This window comes from Carassius carassius, chromosome 36 (genome assembly GCF_963082965.1).
Source record: "Carassius carassius chromosome 36, fCarCar2.1, whole genome shotgun sequence".
In the NCBI taxonomy this organism is placed as follows: Eukaryota; Metazoa; Chordata; class Actinopteri; order Cypriniformes; family Cyprinidae; genus Carassius; species Carassius carassius.
The window spans coordinates 5,385,379-5,408,092 of record NC_081790.1 but is presented as its reverse complement, the minus strand read 5'-3'; the positions used below and the strand labels follow the sequence as shown (position 1 = coordinate 5,408,092).

General features: G+C 36.7%; 1 protein-coding gene across 7 annotated transcripts; it reads right to left on the bottom strand.

The window, feature by feature from the left end:
• Positions 1-2,287: 2,287 nt before the first annotated feature.
• LOC132116993 (DENN domain-containing protein 1A-like) lies at positions 2,288-22,232 on the bottom strand. Of its 7 annotated transcripts, none has more exons than XM_059525947.1 (24): positions 22,090-22,232; positions 20,660-20,724; positions 16,809-16,852; positions 15,660-15,709; positions 13,597-13,716; positions 13,417-13,486; positions 13,013-13,093; positions 12,866-12,919; positions 12,508-12,618; positions 12,314-12,414; positions 11,524-11,569; positions 11,267-11,368; positions 10,991-11,116; positions 10,666-10,767; positions 10,204-10,291; positions 10,050-10,087; positions 9,859-9,930; positions 9,644-9,700; positions 9,414-9,530; positions 8,506-8,592; positions 7,983-8,053; positions 6,675-6,803; positions 4,623-4,905; positions 2,288-3,740 (listed from the first exon to the last, which is right to left on the bottom strand). In XM_059525947.1, the coding sequence occupies exons 1-24, from the start codon at positions 22,104-22,106 to the stop codon at positions 2,754-2,756; spliced, it is 3,018 nt and encodes a 1,005-aa protein (XP_059381930.1). In that variant the 5' UTR covers positions 22,107-22,232; the 3' UTR covers positions 2,288-2,753. The 7 variants fall into 7 exon arrangements, with proteins under 7 accessions (XP_059381930.1, XP_059381932.1, XP_059381931.1 ...); XM_059525951.1 differs by lacking the exon at positions 2,288-3,740 and having other exon boundaries at positions 4,629-4,772; positions 4,859-4,905; XM_059525949.1 differs by lacking the exon at positions 6,675-6,803.
• Positions 22,233-22,714: the final 482 nt, after the last annotated feature.

Sequence of the window (22,714 nt, the reverse complement as noted above, 5' to 3'; positions counted from 1 at the left end):
GCTACAACATTTTAGGAATATATTTTTGAATGTGTAAATGTGCAAAGATGGTTTAATAAACATTTTTGTGTTTGAATGTTTAAAAGGAGTTACAGCTAAAATAATTAGAAAAAGTCATGTGCATTTTAACATGTTAAACTGACAGCCCTAGAAAAATATCACAATATGTGCAGGAATACTGGGAAAGAGAACAGTTAAAAATAAATGAAAAAATGTGAGCAAAACAAAATCTCAAAATCACCACTTTCACATGAATATACTGTGTGTTTTTTAATTATGGCAAAGACGAATAATAACATCCAAATAATAACTAAAAAATAAAAAAAAAAGTGCAAGATGATAATAACAGGACATGAGTTCACATTAGGATACATTCCAAGAGAAAATTGTATTTTACACATCAGAAACACATCTCGACAGTTCCACCTTGCTGAGAGCCGCACTCTCCTACCATTCAAGCTGAGAATCCTCAAAGCATCCTGTCAAAATAGGTCCTACAATGAATGTTAAATCCATGCCAGACATATTTCAAAACCTCTTTTACCAAGACATAGTAGGTTATAATGTGACACTTTTCAGCTGGAATACAGAATACAATCACATTCAGTGATGGGCTCAATGACTGCTGTGTAATGATGTCATCTACAATACTTCACCCAGAACAACTTTTAAAACTAAACATGTTTGGATGTCTTGTCAGTTAAGTCACTCTGTATGGGAAAAAAATATGACAACTTCAGCTCATCTGACGATTTCCTAAAAAAAAAAAGCATACTGTTTCTGCTGCAGTTAAATGTGTAGGTATTTTTAACAGAATACTTAGCAAATGTTTTTTGTCAATTAAAAAAAATGATGGTGTATTGGCTTCCATTGCCACTGAAATTTTGTTTTAAACTTTCAGTATAGATTACTGACCAAGGACAGCGTAACCCCAATCACATTTCAACCTAACAGCTGATGTGAAATATAAAAATCATATCGTTAACATCAATGCCAAATTTGAACCCAAACATTGGAACAACCCATGCAGTAAGACTAGGAATACACAACAAATCTCTCACCACAAACAGCTCTGAATTTACACACACAACGCACACACGCTCTCATTTAAGGCCAAATTCGAAAGGTGATATAAATGGATAAACTAACAGAAAACGAGATCTTCTAACAGCTCTACAGGGTGGACAGAGATGTTCAAGAACACTTTAATAACACAAATAACATTGTTTCAAATCTTTAAATACAGCAATAAAACCAGAGAAGAAGAGACAAAAGTTCACTCCCTGATGTTCCCTGACATGGACGAAGACATGTTTCTTTTGGATTTGAGTGTTTGGTTGTACAATTCTTTTCCAGATTTACACAAACAGTGTTCTCCTACATGCAAGTCTCAGACAAAAATATAGCAAAAAATGGCATGAAACAAAGATCCTCCAACACTGATTGTGTCTAGTGCTGAACCAAACCCAGAAAACAGGCACAGTCTATGACAAAAAACAGCTGTTAGAGTTAGGATTCATTTGAACACACTTTATAGCAGTATGTATGTTTAAAAGGCGCAAAAAGGTTTAGAATAAATACCCATAATGCAGAGTGCATGGCAGTAGCAGATTAGATGGACAGGGTAGTGCTTAAAAGAAGGGTGGTGACTGGTTGCTTTATGAATGCTGTAATACTATCATGTGATGCTCAGAATAAAACGAGAACTTCAACATCGAATCAAAGCAAGTGGACAATTAGCATCTAAATTAAACTATTTTGAAACCTTAAGACACATTTTAATACTTTTGGACTGACACGCAGAGATCAAAACTAGAGGTAAAGCCAGTACCAGTGAGGGCGTTCACCGTGTATTTAACCTAAAAACACACTCGTGATTGGTTTACCTACTGAAAGTTACACATTTTTTTGGGTCAAAAATTAATGCATCAAATGCATACATCTGACTTCAGACCTCTAGGGGGCAGTGTTGTGTTTTACAGGGCTTTTTAATCTGACCCATTCTGAGCACTACCATTCAGCTTCACTTTATCACACTCTATACACTAAACAGTGAGTAGTATATAGCTTCTACTAGGGCACGATATCTAGTGCCGTATGAATTATTGTATGCTGTATGTAATGTAGAGCAAAGTGCAGTAGTGTTTGATGTGTAGTATGCCATCTACTAGGGATTAGCAAATATTTGTATTCAAGTGCATTATAAATGCCAATTTAACAATCATTTGTAGAAGTTCACACAAGAAATTGGATGTTAGGGTGTAACGATTTGAATTAATATGAGTGTAGGGTTAAAAAACAAGCTTCTTATTAAAACAGTACTGATTGTTAAGAGGATGTGCAATTGCCGTTATAAACGCAACAATGGCAGTCTAATCGCTAATGTAGGACTTGGGTCATATTACTGTGTGGTATCTTTAGTGTTGTCGTCTGATCCCTATGGAAATCTAGACTGCTAGCTACAGAAAATACAGTGTTATCCTACTAATATGGTTTTTCAGTGTTAAACTTGCTGCTATTGGCACAACACCGTTCATCCGGATGCTATGGGAAATACATCATTAGCATATGTATGCATAAGGCTAATTGTGTGAGATAGGCGCAAAAAAAAAAAAGCACAATACACTCTGAGAGGGAAAATGTCCAACAGTGCTTTCAGGCCACTTGGGGGCACAATCTTAAATACCCACTGGCTCCAAATGTTCAGTTCCTCACTGTTTGGTAGCAGCCATAGAGGAAAGATGTGGGGACAGCTAGTCAAACGTTTCCCACCTTCTTCGCAAATCATCTACCTTCTTTTTGGGGGGCGTGGTCGTTACAGTTGGTGTGGTTGCCATAGTAAGAAGGTCACCGAATGGGTCACGGGGTTCATCTGTAGAGACTTGTGCAGGCTGGGCCAGAGTAGTAGGAGCAGGTGAGTCCAAGAGGGTTGAAAGTGAGCCGCTACTGCTGGAGGATGGAGGAACACGTCCAGCTGGCCATGCCCCTCCAGTTGGGGTCATACCCACGGCAGATGTCTGACCGAAAACTGAGAATGGGTGGGCAGAAGTGGGAAAGTAGTTGGCACCCGGGGGAGGCATGTAGGCTGGGGCAAAAGGGTTTCCTGGGACAACAGGACTATAGTGCCTTTGTGGCTGGTACTGGGGTGGTTGAGTAAAGGGGTTCAGTGATACTGGAGGGGGCAAGGTGGGCAGGTTTGGGGGGTTGGGTCGAGGAGGTATAGGGGGTTTAGTAATGGCCTTTGTGGCCTCATTCTTCGTTGCTCCGCACAGAGGGTCCAACAAGCTAAGCAAGTCCTGTCCCTCATTCGGCTCGCTGGGCTTCAACAAGTCCGCCTGAGTTTGTGATTGGGAGTGAGGAGACATGTTCAGTGCTTGCCGAAACTCTTGCCCTCCAGCAGACACTCCCTCCTTTTCACTGGCCTGTTTAACCCCGCGCAGCAGGGTCACAGCAGGCGCCAGAACTGCACCCGGTTCAGGTGTTTTTCGACCTTGGGGACGAGGGATTGTGATACAAGCCCCTTCGGTCTTCTCTCCACTGGGATTTAAACTCTCTCTGCTAGGTGGCGGGGCCTCTGGGGGTTCCAAGGGTGGCATAGAGAGAGGTCTCTCCCAGGAAGGTGACTCTTGGCCAAGCAACGTGGACGGGTCTTCTCTTTGGCTCCAGAGCTTGCTGTATGGATTGGTGGTTTTAAGACCAGGTAGTGTGCGCGTGCGCTCACCAGAAGTAAGATCCATCCGCTGGAGAACAAACAATTATAACAGGTTTTAAGATAGATAAAGGCCATATACACTGATAAATTTGGTTGCTTTGGACTGCTTAAAATGCTGTTTGCACACCTAGAGTTTGTTTGCTTGAAGTGACAACTGTAATCAATTCCTAAAAGATGACAAAACGTTGCTATGGTTCTCAACCTAATTTTCAGTTTGGCAGAGTCTCCTATATTCCCCAAAAGTGGAACAATAATTTAAGACAGCATTTCTCAAACCTGATTCATGCATTTTCTCTGATCAGATAGCTATCCAACTGTGAAAAGACCAGTTGTAAATGCCCTCCAAAACACTTTAAAGAGGGATTTAAATCCGATCACTTAAATCACTTCATGATGTGGTCTGGTCCGCATTCCAGATGAAATGAGCAGCAGAAGCTGAGTATCTCTTCAGCAAATGAAAGTAAATCAAAGACGGTCATCTTTATTAAAAGTAGCGAGATTAACTTATCTTTCCAGTGCTGATGCCACACTCTCTCCTGTTGTGGTCTTTGATCCTGAAATTACCTGTTAATGAATAAAATAGCATAAAATGCAGCACATATCTGTTGCTTACATTGAGGTGAAATCCATTAAATTTGCATATAGCACAGGAATTGAGGATCAGATTTGTAACCATTTTGCGGAGACACATTTATGTGGTCAAGTGTAAATGGAACCACTTTAATAAATCAGATAGCTATGTGATCAGCGAAAATGCACTTAGTGACCAGGTGTAAATAGATCCAAAGAGTTCAAAAATGTGTACTTTTGATGTGGCTTCAGGAACAAAGTTGGAAAACACTGATTTATGGGATTCTCTTGTGCATTAAATTGTGGCTGTCACTCCCAAAACTTTGCAGCACGATCTAACCTGGTAGTTGAAGTTGACATGTTGTGGGTCTGCTCGAAGCTCCTCCAAACTTCTGGCGGAACTGAGTGTAGAGTGTGTGCTGTGAGAAGGTTTTGTGGTATTTGTGGTTTCTGTATATTCTGACACCCCCTGCTGACTACGGAAGGCATCCTGCAACAGGCTCAGGTCAGAGAACTTGTCTAGCACAGGTGTGGATGGAGCAGTGTTACCTTGGAAGCGCTCCCCAACCTCCTCACCTTCTTCCACAAGCTCTGCCTCTTTCAGAGACCTGTATGGCTGGGGCCTAAGTCACATATGCAAACAAAAACACATCCACGCACATCCACGCCACAAAACACACACAAACAAGCACACGGACGCACAATTATAATTTTCATGTTAGATGAAGAGCTGTTGAAATGGGCAGATTTGATCAACAACAATCTAAATCACTTAAGATAAATAAGCGGTTGCATTTCTCAGACTAAGACATCACATTCATTAAATCTAGCCATGCAATGAAACTAATTTAAGCAGAAACAAAAGCAAATCTAGCTTGCCACAGCTAAACTAAATACTATGTCATACAGCAGCCCCAAAAAGACACTTGAGACACTTGAAAATGACGTTGTCATTGCATTAGATAACATATCGCCCTCTGGGCCTGATCCAGGACTAAACACTGCTGTATTCTTGATTATATGCAGAACTTCAATAGCGCAAACTAGAGAAATCTAGAGATGACAAAAGTTTGGACAAGAAGTTTGTTAGTTTTAAGTACTTTGTCAATGGAGACTAAACACGCTGGCCCATTCTGTATTACATGCCTATGCACGAAGTTCAACTAAAGGAACACTGGTAGAAGATTAGGGGGCCAAGAACCAAGCCCTGGGGTATCTCTATGTACAGTCGATACACTTTATGCTGACAAATTGGTTCTACATTACTATAGATTAGTTCCAGAACTACAATGTGTTTTGAACAGTATCAGTATATTTAATACTTGGTTTGGTATTTTGTAACCTAATGCAGTGAAATCTTTACACTTTTTAGTGTGTCCAAATACTTTTTGCGGGCACAGTATGTAAAAAAGCCATAAAATATTCACTTTTAAGGGGTCATATGATGCCATTTAAATTTTTCTTTTATTCTTTGGAGTGTTAGAAGCTCTTGGTTAGTTGCAAAGACTTATGTCTCTTCGCTCTGGCTGGACAGGGCATAACAATATGTTAAGGGGCGTAAGATTTCTGTCACATACAGTACAGACCAAAAGTTTGGACACACCTTCTCATTCAAAGAGTTTTCTTTATTTTCATGACTATGAAAATTGTAGAGTCACACTGAAGGCATCAAGGGCTATTTGACCAAGAAGGAGAGTGATGGGGTGCTGCGCCAGATGACCTGGCCTCCACAGTCACCGGACCTGAACCCAATCGAGATGGTTTAGGGGTGAGCTGGACCGCAGACTGAAGGCAAAAGTGCCAACAAGTGCTAAGCATCTCTCGGGGAACTCCTTCAAGACTGTTGGAAGACCATTTCAGGTGACTACCTCTTGAAGCTCATCAAGAGGATGCCAAGAGTGTGCAAAGCAGTAATCAAAGCAAAAGGTGGCTACTTTGAAGAACCTAAAATATGACATATTTTCAGTTGTTTCACACTTTTTTGTTATGTATATAATTCCACATGTGTTAATTCATAGTGTTGATGCCTTCAGTGTGAATCTACAATTTTCATAGTCATGAAAATAAAGAAAACTCTTTGAATGAGAAGGTGTGTCCAAACTTTTGGTCTGTACTGTACTTGAGGTATTTGGCCAATCACAACGTACTGGATATCTGGCCAATCAGCGTACACCTCGCTTTTCAAACCGAGCGTTTCAGAAGGCGGGGCATAGAGGAGAAACACTAATTTACAGTATGTTTAAAATAATGTATTTTTTTTACCTTAAACCACATAAACAGATTTCATTACACCAAATACACAAAATAATGTAATTTTTAGCAGCATCATATGACCCCTTTAAGACTAATGGACATTAGATAAATCAAGGATGAAAACCACTTGAACAGAGACCATTCAAAAGGAGCAGAAAGCAGTAAGTGTTCAGGAAAAACAGCAATGGAGTCGTCATCCTGAGACAGCTCGTCACCCGAAGAATCCTCGCACAGAAACACTGTATAGTGACGGGTTGGACGCATGTAACTACAGCGTCAACACGCATGCATACAGAGATGCACAGCAGCAACAAAAAAACAAAGCATAAACAAATTGGCAAAGACAAAGAGAGCCAAGTATCAGAGTATCACACACAAACACAAATCACAAAAACGGCCATCCCAGTGTGAAAGAGAAAACACAAGAGTGAAGGAGAAAAAGAAAGAGTAAGTGAGACATGCAATCACACAATCAAAACCACAACATTTTTACTGTGCTGATTTGTAAGTGATAGATATTTGAGGGATAATGTATAGCCTAAAACTATAAAAAATATCAAACTAACAAAAACATAAAATAAAACATAAATATTGAAAACACTGAATGAAAAAAAATTTTTTTTTGCAACAAACTAAAAAAAAGTTTTGGTGAGTTTATGTAGGTTTAAGGACTAAAATTGCTAGCTGAAATAAACTGAAACTTTAAAATACACTGAAAATATTTAATTAAAAAAAAAATCAAATGGCAAAAGTACATAAAATCACTAAACATTAAATTCTAATTAAAACTTGAAAACTGCTAAATCAAATTATTATTAAGTAAATAAAATTTACTATTTTAAAAAGTATAAAATAAAACTTGTTCTCAGCCACTATTGCAAAGAAAACAAGAACAGCAAACAGGTGCAAAGTAGAAGCATCTTGTATAAAGCCGAAGGAGTTTATTTTCCAATAATATCTGCTGGCTCTACATTATCCCACTTATTACACTGATATTAATCTAATAAATAAAGGAAATATATTTGATTTTTTTTAAAAAATCATAATATTTATTTAAAATTGGCTTAAGTATTCTGTGAAAACAGTTCATTACAAAATAAACAATCTGACTAACAACGAGAGAAACACTGATACAATAATACTGTATTATCTTTATATACTACCAATCTGCAAAACAAGTTACTTTTTTCCTGAACAATTTAGTCAGCACGCATAGCTACAAATTATCATGTCATCCTCTATTTTAATTTCACTCATCCAGATCTTTGTGTATCTACCTGTTCACGATTTTTCTGAATGGACAAATATAAAGTTAGCTATAGCTGGCATTGAACAATAAAATCTGACCAATGCCATGAATGTGAAGTGAAATGCTCCCTAGATAGAAACACAAAGACCATTGTCAATTTGTTTGTGTTTTGCAATTACATGTGAGAAAGGATCTTACTGTTCAGGGCTTCCTTCTATGCCAATGTTACTTCGCGGTCTCTTTGGCACCAGAGGCCGAGGAGGTCGAACCTGCAAACATACAAACACAGGTTTTTTTTAAATGGTATACCAATGTTTTAAAAAGTTCTGGATTTGTTAAATCCTTGTAGATATCACTGCAGTCACTGTTAATTCAGAAGTCAATCGCTCCTATTAGACAGCAATTATCAGAGGTCAAGATCCTGTCAAATGTAAACAGAAATGCGGTATATAAGACCTGAAGAGTGGCAGACAGAATAAAGCACCCTTTAAACCGAACGAAAAAAGTTTGTGAGGTAAAAGAGTAAGTGCAAACACACGACAACCTCATTCATGTGTGGGTGATCACACAGGCATGTAAATACACACACATACATGCACACGAACAGTATCCTGTCAGAACACACAAATATAACACACTCCAGTGCAGCAGCCAGGGCAGAGCAGAATATTTGAGCTCAGGGTGACAGGTCAGAGGTCAGGGATGAGAGTGCTGTACTCACTGGTCGTGTGCTGCGATGTAGTTTGGAGGGATCGGGGGGAGGGGGGCGTTGTGGCCGAGGGGGCCGTGGGGAACGTGACTGCTCAGTCTGGTCCAAACATGCATACATACACACACACTTTTATCTGTGATGACTTCTTTCGCAGTTGCTAAAATACTAATTACTACATCCATGTCAACCAACCTTCCATCTGAAATAGGCATGTAGCGATATCAAAGCTACATCATCACAATAATAGCTGAAGCTTTTATCAGATATTGAAATACATTACATTAAAAAAAATTACATACATTAAAAACAGGTTGAAAAAGATGAGCAAACTTTACTGCTAGCCTCCTAATTACAAGTTTAACAGTGTATTCAAATAACACAAATAACTTACCAGTAAATACAGTAAAACAATACAGAATAAAAATGTCAAAAGTAAACAAATGTTTCAATCTGATTGAAGTACAAAAGAGGACATCCAGAAAAACATTACAATAAAGAATCAAAACATTTCCAGATAATATCATGACATCTTTTCTAGGCTGGTCTTTACCCCATATTAAAATGTCTGAGTGTAAACAAAGCGTTTAAAAATAAAAATTCTGATTTCATTGTTGATAAACACCATAGCGAATACACAAATCTGAATAGCTATAACATGTAAATACTCTTTGTTTGTCTTTCTTTCTTGAAAGTTGCGCATCACGGTGTTCTAAATTTTGTATAATTGTAAAACAAATTTTATAAAAAATATAATATAAACCTGTAATTATTAAGCTATTTTGAAGTTGCCACAATTATAATACATGTCCATTACAGTGATATACTACATCAGTTGAAATCAACAATTTACACTACATTAATGCTCTTCGTCAAAACTTTGTAATTTCCAAATCAGTTATATAATACCCCACACCCACCTGTCCAAAGTGAACTGTGATTGGACGTCTCTGGTCCCAGGTGAGGGAGTCTTTGCTGTGTGTGGAGGGTAGGTGGGTGGAGCCAGGCTCTTCTGAGTAACCATTCTCTGTAAGCTCCTGCAATTAAATACACAGTTGCTTGCACATTATAAAAAATTGCATGTACATACAGAATGTTAATGCAAAAATTATGAATAATTGTGTTTGTGTGCACGTGATTATATGTGCACCTTTTGTTTGAGTCTGCTCTTAACTTCTTTGATGCCCATCTTGGCATGGTCTTTGGCCTGTAGAGAAAACATGAGGCGATCCCTTAAACAGGCAGCACAGAGAAATTTCTCATAGAAAGAGTGAAAACAACTGAAGAAACTCTCTCACAGACAAATCTAGAGTTCACTCACACATAGAGAACTGAGAAAGAAAGTGTTTACACATGGATACTTACAAATTTGTAAACTGTCTTCATCGCAGGATTTGCCTTTGTCTTCACTGTGTTTAAGATGGCCCCACTGCCCTTCTGTATGTCAAAGGTGAAAAAGACATCATCAGACTGAGGTAAAATGCTCATAAGTAAATACACAAAGAATCAGTTCAAATCAGCCTCTCCAGCGAACATAAAAAAAAAAGAAATTTCACCTTCACTGTGAAAAGCCACTGATATGTCTTATCACTGCCTGTAACATAAATATTGAACATTCACAGAGAAGAGTGAATGTAAAAACAGTAATAACACAAAATTACATAAATTTTTAGCTTTAAGGTAAATATTAACAAATTAAAAGTCTCTTACCAGCATATTCTCCCATATTGATCTCCTCCTCAAACTGATCGCTGAACCCTTCACCAGAGTTCAACAGCTCCAGACGCCCGTCTATAAACTGCAAACACACACATTAAACCAATGATCTTTATGTAGGTGTCACATGAAAGGGACTACTGTAATGCTTAATAAAATAAACGTGATTTTCCATTTAAAATAAGCTATACAAGAGGTTAGCCAAAGTTGACAAAAGCTCTAAAATTGCCATGTAAAGCAGTATTATTTACATACTATTTTAATATTAATATGCGTGAAAAGTACTAGAAACACTGGTAATAAAAGAAAACAGCTGCTGTTCTATAAAACAAATGATAAACTTAAGTGTATAGAGTAAAAGAATGAATATTTATTTAAAGCTGTATTTATAATTAGCTTTATATAAAACAATAAAATATATATTGTATGATCTTATTTAGATGTTTTGTGTAATACCTGTTTAAAGAACTGTAGCTGTATAGCGTTCTGTAGAAACTGTCTCATTGTGCTGGATCGGTGTGTGATGAACGTTTCCTCACTGAATGTAATTGGCTCCTCCTGAACACATGGACACATGGGAAGTCAAAAACATGTCAACCAGAGCATTTATATTCACAAAGCCACATGGACCGTCCACTAGGGGACACTGTCTCACAGTCATCCTGCAGATTCTTTCATGGTCGGCTTAACATTTACTTCATCAAATGCTCAGAGCCAACATTTATGAGCCTGAACTTCATTCAAAACCATAAGCATATAAATACTTCAAACTCTCTCTCACCGGTTCAATGTGTAGCGCGTTCCTGTAACTGCCAAACAGAGCTGCCTGCGCCTTCAGAAACGCTCTGGCTACTCCATCTCCTGTCGTCGAGGAAACTTTTCTTAGGCGGTTCTTTAAAGATGAAACCTACAACACACGTATATCACTTGCTGCAACCTTCGCAAACATATTTCTATATCAGATCATCACTGACATATCGAAATCAACACCATGATCGGAAACCAGGTCAGACTTTCTGGAGATCAGAGCAGGTCGTGTTTATGCTTATTGACTCACCACATCATTAGGAAGGCTTTGCAGGTCGTCAAACGGTGTTTCAAGAGTGTTTGTGTCTACATTGAGAAGTACCACATCATCTAAAGCCATACCTCGCACCTTCTGTTACGACAACACACACAAACACAGACACACACAAAACATTCTAAATACAGCCTAGAAGTCTGCTACACTAAAACAAGTAACTCAATACAACAGCACTGTGATTTAAATATGAATATGCAGGTAAGGTAAAATAAAAGAAAGCAATCAGTCACCTCCATAAGACTGGAATGCACTCCGATGAGGTATGGCATTGGAGCACTAACAAAAAAAAAACAATAGTTCAGTACAGTTTCTGCCTTTTAAAATGTATTTCATATATTATATTATATATATGTGGTTCTTCTCAAAAGTTCTGAAACATTATGCTGAGCAAAGCTGCATTTATTCAATAAAAATACAGTAAAAACAGTAATGTTGTGAGATATTACAATATGAAATATATTTGAATTCTTTTTTTAAATATTTTAAGAACAAGTTAATAATAATATTTCATGTGTTTATGTTTATTGTTAATTTGACGCCATATCAACAGTATTTAAATATTTTTCCAATATAACTTTGATACATTGTTTACAATTATTTTAAAAATATTGTCTTAAAAAAAACATACAAAAATACTTATACAAAGTACAAAACAATTTAATAACAAAGTAATTTCTAATATCATTTGAAATGGAAATTCTATTAGAAAACAAAATCAAGAATAAATAAATTGGTTTCTCTTGCCTTTTCAATAAATATGAATGAGTAAGCCCCAAGAGACTGATTTTAAAATATATATTTATTTTTTTTAATGAATTTAATAAAACCATTCGTAAATATACTAAATCCTCCTAAATGTGCCAAATAATGCCTTTTTTATAATATAAAAATTAAGGTCAAGTAATTAGCTACTTAATTTGAAAAGAATATAAATATGAAGTTCTTAACAAGTATGTGTGTGTAAATGTGTATGTGTGCACGTGTGTGTGCGTGTGTGTGTGTGTGTGTGCGCGCACTCACCAGCAGTAGTCTATTATGTGCTGTGGCAGGACTGGAATGTAAACATGCTGCCAGTACATGGGATACAACATGGCTGCCGCACCATGAACACATGCGGTTAACTGAGAGGAAGAATAAGGTTTATTAATACCTCTAAAATGAGTAAACAACCAACCAACAATAAAGAGAGAGATAATGGTAGAGATGTTACTCACAGTGCTCAGCTTGCTGCAGCTAATGAGGATTCGCCTTTCGTACAGCATGCTAGCGTACAGGTGCAGCATGTTATTCACATCCACTGCTACGAAATACTCTGTCAGATTTCTCTGCAAATACATAAAAAGAAATCATATATCCTTCATATATACTTTTTTTATATCATATATACTTTTAATAAGTGTCAGTGTGTTGGATTGCTGAATTACCTTGGATTTTCCTAGGTAAATTTGACAATTTTCACAGTCCTTTTAAACATCTATTTACAGACGTCCTTAGCTAAAATTATAACTAGTCCCAACCAAATAATTTTGTATAAATCTGACTAACAAGGTCAATGTAATAAGTCAGACTTACATTTTCAGGTATACTGGGTAATTCCCTAGGATCAGGCACTGTGAAAAACAAATGCTAGAGAGAGAGAGAGAAATATATAATTAGCTTTATACAATAAATTAATTGTAATATGAAAATCATTTCTGATAAAGTGTTACTGTATATTACCACACTCAAATGAACAGGCACTCCAGGGTCAGGGATGGTTAACGTGTGAAGAGACTCTAACAACTCTCTCCATTGACTGTCCTGTTACACAAATACACCCAAATGAAAACAGCAAGTTTCATTTCAAATACAATACCAAATGCAAGTTTCAAAAATACTGTCCAGTACTTTAAATCTGAAGAATACTAACTTTGTCTGAGGGAAAATTGTAGATATTAAACCCATCCTTATTTATTTGCTTTTATTAAAAATAATTTCTTTACACAAAATGTAAAAAGTTATATTTCAGGGTCAGGTTAAAGTTTTTCAAGGTAATTGTAATTTTCAAATGAATGGAAAAGTATGAACTCAGCAAGAAATCCTCTTTTACACAGCTAAGTAAATGTTGTATGTGCATCACTGACCTGTCCTTTAGTTGTATAGTCTGCCAGGATATTCAGCAGCTTGTAAAACACCTCAAACCAGGGCAGGTAGCTGAACAGATATGTTTAGACTACAATTAGATTAAGCTGATCTAAAGTAGGTGGATGATGAAAACAGGCCAATATAACTTAATTTGTACTCTTAACCCCAGCAGTTTGTACCTGAGGATGCAGTGGCAGCTGTGAGCTCCCGATGAGAGCCGGCAGAAACCGAAGCGTTGTTTGCTCTCGATATCCGTCAGAACAAAAGTGAAGTTCTGCCCCACCTGGCCCACTGTCATACTGGAAGACCGGACAGGGTCAAAAACAAACTTTTGGTCAGAACATATAAATTTAAGGTTCAAGAGGTGCTGGAATCAAATGAAATTATGGTAACACTATCGTTTTTCGTAGAGCTGCTTTACAGCTGAATTGTGTATAATTGACAATTTTTAAGACTGAACTGAATCAACACTGAACTGGCTCAAGGTGCATAACAACATTAGACAGCAGTCAAGTCGAATTCTACGGTGCCCTTAAGGTGACTTGTTTGGTTTACTTAGTTTTGTCATGGCCACGAAATAATAACTTGTGAGAACGTGATAATATGTCGTGGCCACGAGATATTAATTTGTGGGAACGACATATTAACTCGTGGCCAGGAGATCATTTTGTCGAGGTAATGACATCCTTATGTCGTGGCCTCAAGATGCTATGTTGAGGGAACAACATCCATTTCTCGTGGCCGTGACTTCTTATGTTGAGGGAAAGACATGTTTTTCTCGAGGCCACGAGTTTAATGCGTAAACAAACATGCATGACCATAGCAACCCTGGATAATCAGAGATGGATTCATTCATATTTTATTTAGAATTAAGTAATTATTATATTAACCATACGCTTTGGCTACCAGGCTGTATTACATGCGATCGTCAGCATTCAAATGAAGTTTATCATAAATAAATATTACATAAAGTGCATAATAAAATATAAAAACTTTTTTTATCCATCCTACAGTCTTGTAAGTCCATTAACTGATAGTCTTTCCCCCGTAATGTGTACATTATTATTATTATTAGCCTATTATTATTGGTTATATATTTTTTTTTCCGTTTATATAAATTTTTTTGCTTCAATTTCGATCTCTTAACATTCTGAATACTTTTGTAAATAATAGCGTACTGTAAATGCTCGACATTAACATTAAATGTCATAAATGCATAAAATGTAAATGCATAAATTTTATATGTATAAATAATATAATAATTTCTTAATTCTAAATAAAATATTAATGAATCCATCTCTGATTATCCTGGGTTGCTATGGTCACGCAGGTTTGTTTACGCATTAAACTCGTGGCCACGCGAAAAACATGTCGTTCCCTCAACATAAGAAGTCATGGCCACAAGAAATGGATGTTGTTCCCTCAACATAGCATCTCGAGGCCACGACATAAGGATGTCGTTACCTCGACAAAATGATCTCATGACCACGACAAATAATCACGTTCCCACGAGTTATAATTTCATGGCCACGACAAAACTAAGTAAACCGAACAAGTCTCTTTATGCGCACCGTAAAATTCAGTAGTTGCTGAATTGAGCTTCTTTCCAAACAGCTGATAAAAACATGATAATCCACATGACTCCAGTCCATCAATTAATGACTTGTGAAAGTGCAAAGCTGCATGTCGGCAATAAACAAATCCATCATTAACATATTTTTAACTTCAAACTTCCACCTCTAATACAGGACCTCTATCCATAATATTGCTTTTACCAGTGAACAAGTCACCTCGGCAGAATCAAGAGAGAAATATGCACATATCAAACACTGTTTATAAGCCAAAACAGATCTAAATAAATATTTCGGTGGATTTTGATGTGAGAGGACAACAGGATACTTTTTTTTTTACTGGACGAAGAGTTATTATGGATTATGGAGCAAACACAGTACTTTGCTTCACAAGATGATAACTGATGGACTGCAGTCATGTGGATTACTGTGATGTATTTATCAGTTGTTTAGACTCTCATTCTGACGGCACCCATTCACTGAAGAGGATCCATTGGTGAGCAAGTGATGGAATGCTGAATTTCTCTAAATCTGTTATGAATATGAAACAAAGTCATCTACATATTTGATGGCCTGAGGGTGACTAAATTTAATGCAAATTTTCATTTTTGGGTGAACTATTCTCTATATTAATAAAGGTGACTTGATTTGATTAAATATTGTAATATTACCTGTCCATATTGAAGGGGAAACAAAATTTTGGGATAGTCTGTAGCGTTTCCTGAAAAAAGATTGTGAGAAAGAAAGAAAAAATTCATACACTGAAACATAACCATTAGCTTCACTCACACAAAAGACCACCGTGTACAGAACAGGCTGTGTGTGTGAGAGACTATGCTGTTACTTCGGTACCCCTCCATATGGACTTTGGACCCAGGGTTGTGTGTACGTGAGTGTTTTCCTGCCCTCATCTGTGTCTGGAGTTAGGGATTATCCCTAACAATAGCATGACAGAAGAGAGGGAGGGGACACATCACAGATTACAGAGCTTCAACGCTGGGCAGACACCAAGAATGCCTTCTGGGACCACTGGACCCAACTATCAGGGTGAGTAAATCAGTGTCTGTGTGTGCACTGAGGGAGTGTATAAAACAGTAATCAACAGGTTTATAGCGTGAACAGGTACACACATCTGTTCCAGTTCTATGCACACACAGTGAATTACATCTGCTTCAGTAGATGAAGTTTAAAAATAGTTGCTTTGTTTTCTCCCCGTGTCCTATTTAAAGCATTATAGGTTCATTAATGATGAGAATAAGAGAAATCTGCAGACTCACAACTTTTGATTTGTTCGTTTATATTAATTAATTTTATTAGTTTTTTTATTTTATTTATTTGTATCACTATTGTTCAGATTTAATTCAAAGGAGTTATCACCTGTGGATAACAAATTTGTCTTTTCTAGTAAATGTTATGAATGTATTTATAACTGATTTATGGACATATTGTTTAAAGGAAATATAAAACATCAAATGGTTGCTGGTCATTGTTTTCAGAGACACACAATATTTAGATCAGCATACATATTTGCTCTCTACTTCCCCATATGTTATTCACTGTATAGAGTAACATCTTTTTTTTTATTTCCAAAGAAGCCAGAGTCAGATTCTTAAGCGAGTTTGGTTAAAACTCCATAAAGAGGGTGTTTGGTACCACAGAGCCCTCAGAAAAATGACACACACTCTCTAGTGGTTAAACTCCATCTGTCAGAACAGGTGCTCACAGCATTATCACTGAGGTGAACAACAATTACCAGATCCCCACCCCAACATCCCTAGAGAGACAGAGAGAGAGACGAGAGTAAATAATGAAGTGCAAACCTGGTCAGTGTATGTGTCGGGGAAACTCCTTCGTACTTCTGGTCCTAAAAACAACCCAGAAATCATGTAATTAATCAAACACACAGATAGAATAGCTTTGCTACATAAGTTTGGTCTCCCCACATGTTGCCAGCCCACTTAATAGCCATTATTATTTTCTTTGGTTTCACGTGCATCAATGAACCATATACAATAAGACCAGGAACATGTACATAGTATAGAAAGTAAAAGGCATCAGTGTTGATTTCATCTTGATTTGGTTATACTTTTGGCCATATTAAGCATCTCTGAGTACCATACATATTATTATCAGACTCATGCATAGTGACAGCAGGTAAAAATAAACAGCTTTACTTTATCTCTCATTTTCACTGTCAAATATGTTCAATGGGGGTTCAGATATTGACGCATAAGTCCCTCTGAAAGGGTTTCCTCTTTCGTACAGTGGGATATATGAGACTCTGTGGATGTGTGAACCACACTGTGGGAGGGTTTGTCTCGGGAGAACAGACCCAAGATGCTTTGCTCCTGCTGCTATCATCAAACCATGTGGTCGCCGAGCAACGGTAACCCTAGGGGTCTCCATGGTGGGAATTCACACAGCTCATGTACATATTACATACACTAGCATTAAAAAGTCTGAGGTCAATTAAGGTCAATTTGCAATTAAAATTTTTCCTTTCTCTTTGGAGTGTTACAAGCTCTTGGTGCATAAAGAAGATCTGTAAAGTTGCAAAGACTAAAGTCTCAAAACCAAAGAGATATTCTTTATCCAATTTAAGACTCTTCCACACACCCTTAAAATGGCTCGTTCAAACACGCCCCCCACACACGTCTACGTCACGATGTAGAAATATTTGTGTAATGCCGCCCAAATGTTCATGCAAAGAAAGAAGGCGTGGTTTCAGTAACAAAGTTAGCGTTGAAGCAGTCATGTCAGGGAGATGCTGTGTGTATCAAAAGCACTTTATTTGGCCTTCCAAAAGTAGATGTATTTAGGAATCTTTAAGATTACTTACAACAGAACAGCAACGCATTTTATGGACGACGGTTTCCTGAACCTAGGAGAGGAGGTCATTCTGTCTGCAATGACAATCTAGTGCTTCTGAATCAGCTACTGTAAGTATGTTTTGTTTAGGGCTGAAACGATTCCTCGAGTAAGTCGATTACAAAAAATGATCGAGGCAAATTCCTCTGCCTCGAAGCCTCTTTTAATTTATTTTAAATCTCGTCAGGTTCTTTCGCAATGATTTTTTTAATGTGACAACGCGTTTACGTCATTCCACAAAGCGGAAGGAGACACAAGCGCTGCGTCCGAAGTCGCATACTGCAAGGAGTCAGCAGTGTTTTGATTTGAGGGCGCGGGCAAACGTAAACAGAACGTTGTGGCGTGTGTCCATTGCAAGATAGAGCTGGCATACCACAACTAGGGCCCTATGATTTTACGCGATGCAGAAAACGCGGACGGAAACGCGGAATCCAGTCATAAAAACGTAATTTACAGTTTAACGCTGAATGGCACGGAATTTGCCAAATTTTGAATGAATTAATCCAAAATAGGTCATTACACTTACATCAAATCACAATATGGACTAATATCTGTAAATATTAAGCCGGAACAGTCTATTTAAATATGAATCCTGCATGTTCTGCGTGTCTCTGTTAATGAATGGAGCAGAAGCGCGTCTTACTTTATCACACACACTGAAGCGCGCGTGATGCTCCGGTGATTTCAGCATCCGTCGTCTCTCTAAATAAGGACGTGAACAAATGAACAACATCTCCAGAACTGCTCTGACAGTCACTTCATGAGCATTTAACCGCTTGATTTGAGTAAAACTAGCGTCACATCACATACACAGAACTGTAAAGGTACGCCAACCCGTCAAAATAAAAGTCCGGTTAAAGACTATTGTTCAGCAGAATGTACATAGCCTACTACTAAAAAAAAATGTATACATAATTTTTTTTTAAGGTTTAATCACACAATATTTCTTCCATGTTTTATTTTTAATAGTAAATCCCCTTTGTTTACCAAAAAGATAAGTTTTCAATAATTAAAAGATAAATTAATGTTTTATGTGTTTAATGTGCATCTCAGAAAATGCTTTATTTGAAACCCCAACTGAATGGCACTTAAATGCACTTAATTCATCTGTCAACTTTCTTGTCATTGTTCACAGTACAAGTACAGACAGAGAAACAATGGGTAATAATTAAATGTTTATTTTTGATGTATGCATTGCATTCTATGCATTTAAAAAATAAAACTTTTTTTTCTAAAAAAGGAAACTTAGTTGTTAATTTTAAGAGACCCAGGAGTCTTATTTTCTCTGGCATAATTAATATTGCACTTACATTAAGCAAAAACACATTTTATCCAATTACTCGATTGATCGATGGAATTTTTTGCAGAATACTCGATTACTAAAATATTTTAAGTATAGTTTAAATAGTTTAAGTTTTTGCTATTGACTGTTCAAATGCGCTATTTTCCACGCCGTGTGTGTGTGTGTAAGAGAGAGAAGCGGTCACACAGTGGAGTCAGCTGTTTTAACCATGGCTTTTGCACATACACATACGAGCTTCATCACTGTGTCGGTCATGTCACTCTGTTCCCCTTTCGGGCTTGATGGTAAAACTAAGGACATGATTAACCGTCTTTACATTTAATTTGAAAGATGAAGCTTGCGATTATGGTAAGGGATGTTGCATTTCCGATGAGTGCTTGCAGTGTTCGGCCAATCACAATGCACTGGGTCAGTTGGCCAATCAGAGAAGACTGTGCTTGTCGGAAGGAGGGACTTTGTAGAAAACAACGCGTTTGAGAGAGGCAGGGCATAGAGGACATAAAATAAATGTACAACTTTTGAAATATAATGTGTTTTTGGACATTAAAGCATGTCAGCATATTCTGTTACACCAAATACACAAAATAATGATCTTTAAAAAAGCATCATATGACCCCTTTAATACTTTTATTCAGCAAGAATGCATTACACTGGTCAAAAGTGACAATAAAAACATTTATAATATTACAATATTATATTTTAAATAAATGCTGTTCTTTTGAACTTTCTATTCTTCAAAAAGAAAAGTACTGTATCAGGGTTTCCTCAAAAATATTAAGCACAAACTGTTTTGAACTTTGATAATAATAAGAAACGTTTCTTGAGCAGCAAATCAGTATATTATAATGATTTCCGAAGGGTCATGTGACACTGAAGACTAAAGTAATGATGCTAAAAATTCAGCTTTGCATCACAGGTATAAATTACATTTTAAAACATATTCAAATAGAAAACAGTTACTTGAAATAATATATTTTTTTCACAGTATTTTTGTTCAAATAAATGTAGCCTTAGTTAGCATAAAAGACTTCTTTCAAAAACATTTTTAAAAATATTACTTTCTCCAACATTATAAACATAGTATATCTTGTTTACTTCCAAAAAAAAAAAATCTCTTGAATCTCCTCCAAAGATTTTAATGAAATAAAATAATATGTTGTGACCAGTACTTTGTCAGAAGTGTCACCATAGCAGTCTGGTCCCAAGTAAACAAGTTTTCTGGTAAAGTGATAACACGCTCAGTAGCCTTTGTTCATTTAAGTACTTTTTTATTTTTTTTAGTATTTGCTCATTGAACCACTGCAGATTCATCATATATGAAACTACATTTTCTAATCTAGTTCTCTTCCCTACTAGAAAAGACTGAGAAAAGGAAACATTTTAATTAAACAGAACTACAATGGATAACTGTATTCTGAGGAAGTATGTGTGGGTGACAGGCATATTTTTTAGAAGTATATTTCTGAAACATTAACCTACTGTTAGAGTGAAAGGACTCACCAGAGCCAGCCGTCCCAGAATGCACCACCTCCATGTACACCTCAAAGGGTGACCCAGGGCTCTCCCTGAAACAGAAATAACACAGGGTCAGAGGTCACATATGAATACGCACTAAAGAATGTGACTACTAAGAAAGACAACAGAAAAATGTATCATAGTTTAGTATTTTAGATATTCATTTTTAAGTAAAAAAAAAAATAACACCGGATCTGGTACCAAGTTGGTGGAAAAGTGGTAAATGTGAGCATGCAAAACATATGCCTTCCACAAAAAATAACATCCAGTCATAAAGTCCACCTACCACATGAAAAATTTAACTAAACGGCTGTTGTGGTATAGCTAAGGGACCATGATCTGATGTGAGGTCAAAGGTGAGATTAATATGGTAACATACCCCAAATTACAGATAGTAGGCTCTTCAACTGTAGAGAAAATAAGGTCCTATTTGACTACCAAAACAGAAACCAGAAGATAATCTTTTCAGCTATTTATAAATTAAAGTTATCATAAGAGTCACCTAAAAATAAAACACTGACTAACAAACTTTGCAGGTACTTTACAAGTATTGCAAAAACCAGTGTGAGAAATTATTTTAATTACAATTTGGTCCAGAAATGGAGTAAGTACAACAGACATAAATCCATAAAGATACTATTAAAGTAAAGATAATATTTCATCAAAATATCACCTGAATCTGATCTAGAAGTGAGTGTTTAAAAATATCAGAGTTCACGATATCTAATACCTCTACTGTCTCTCAAATAGAAAAAGAAAGATCAACAAACATCACACAGTAAATTAATGTCTTTCCATCATGTGGCTGTACAACAGAAGCATGTACTAAGCTTTTTAGTGTCAGAAAATGTGTTTATGACCGATTTTGTTCTGTCCTTCAGGCTTTTTCCAAAACGGTCTTATCATGGGCCGATTTTAAACCCTGAAAAACACTGTGATCACACTGGCACTGACTGGCCTCCATCATCTCTTATTCATAAAGTGCATTGAATTACCAAAGCAAGTAAGTGTTACTGAGCTGGAAACACTGTAAATAATCTCCAAAACTCTTTCACGTAGATATGCATTTGTTAATTCATTTTGTGAAGGTTGTTTCTTAATAACATAACCAAGTAACATAAATTAATTCTTGTAGGACATGTAAACAATGATCAGTGTCATGGGCTTCGTGTGTCTCCATCTACAAGACAGTACTGTACAAATACACAAGCCTCCATGTAATATAATTCATGAAAACATAAATAAGTACTACGTTAATTATGCAAATAATAAAATTAACACCTAAATCCCCCAAACACAGTCTCTTTCTGTCGCAACAAGTCTAAACAGGCCTTTTAGGGAGGTCAAAACTCGCATTTATAGCAACACTGTAACTGTTATGTGATACAAAAGGGAATAGAGACGATGACGCTTACTTGATACGAGAGCCCATTTTATCCTTTAATTAAATCCAATCCGTTCCTCAGAGTAATGTGACAATAACCCCGCTGTCGGAGTTATATTTCCCGTTATCCCCGTCACATACTGCACTGGAACGCCATGGTATCCACGCGCAGATCACGGTACTACGGCCTTGGGGAATTATGGGAGTTGTAGTTTTTTGGGCGGGTCTCCGACTGTCGACCGCAAAAACGCCGAACTACATTTCCCACATAGCGAAAAAGCCGTGGCGTATGATTCGCCTGACACAGAAGGGAGTGTAGTATGAAGTCTGGCCATTGCAAAAGTGAATTGCAATAACTGTCTAAAACTACTGTGGTGTCATTTATGGAAAGAGAATATACTGTGGTATTTTACTGAATGGGTTGCTACAGAGCATTTTGGAGTGAAATCAACTTAAGATGAGGTTGTTAGTACTGTTATTGTTCTTTCTTTCTTGAAACATTATATATATATATATATATATATATATATATATATATATATATATATATATATATAGGTTAAATGCTTGCAGATACAAATTGAAAATATTTATATATATATACACACACACACACACACATATATATATATATATATATATATATATATATATAG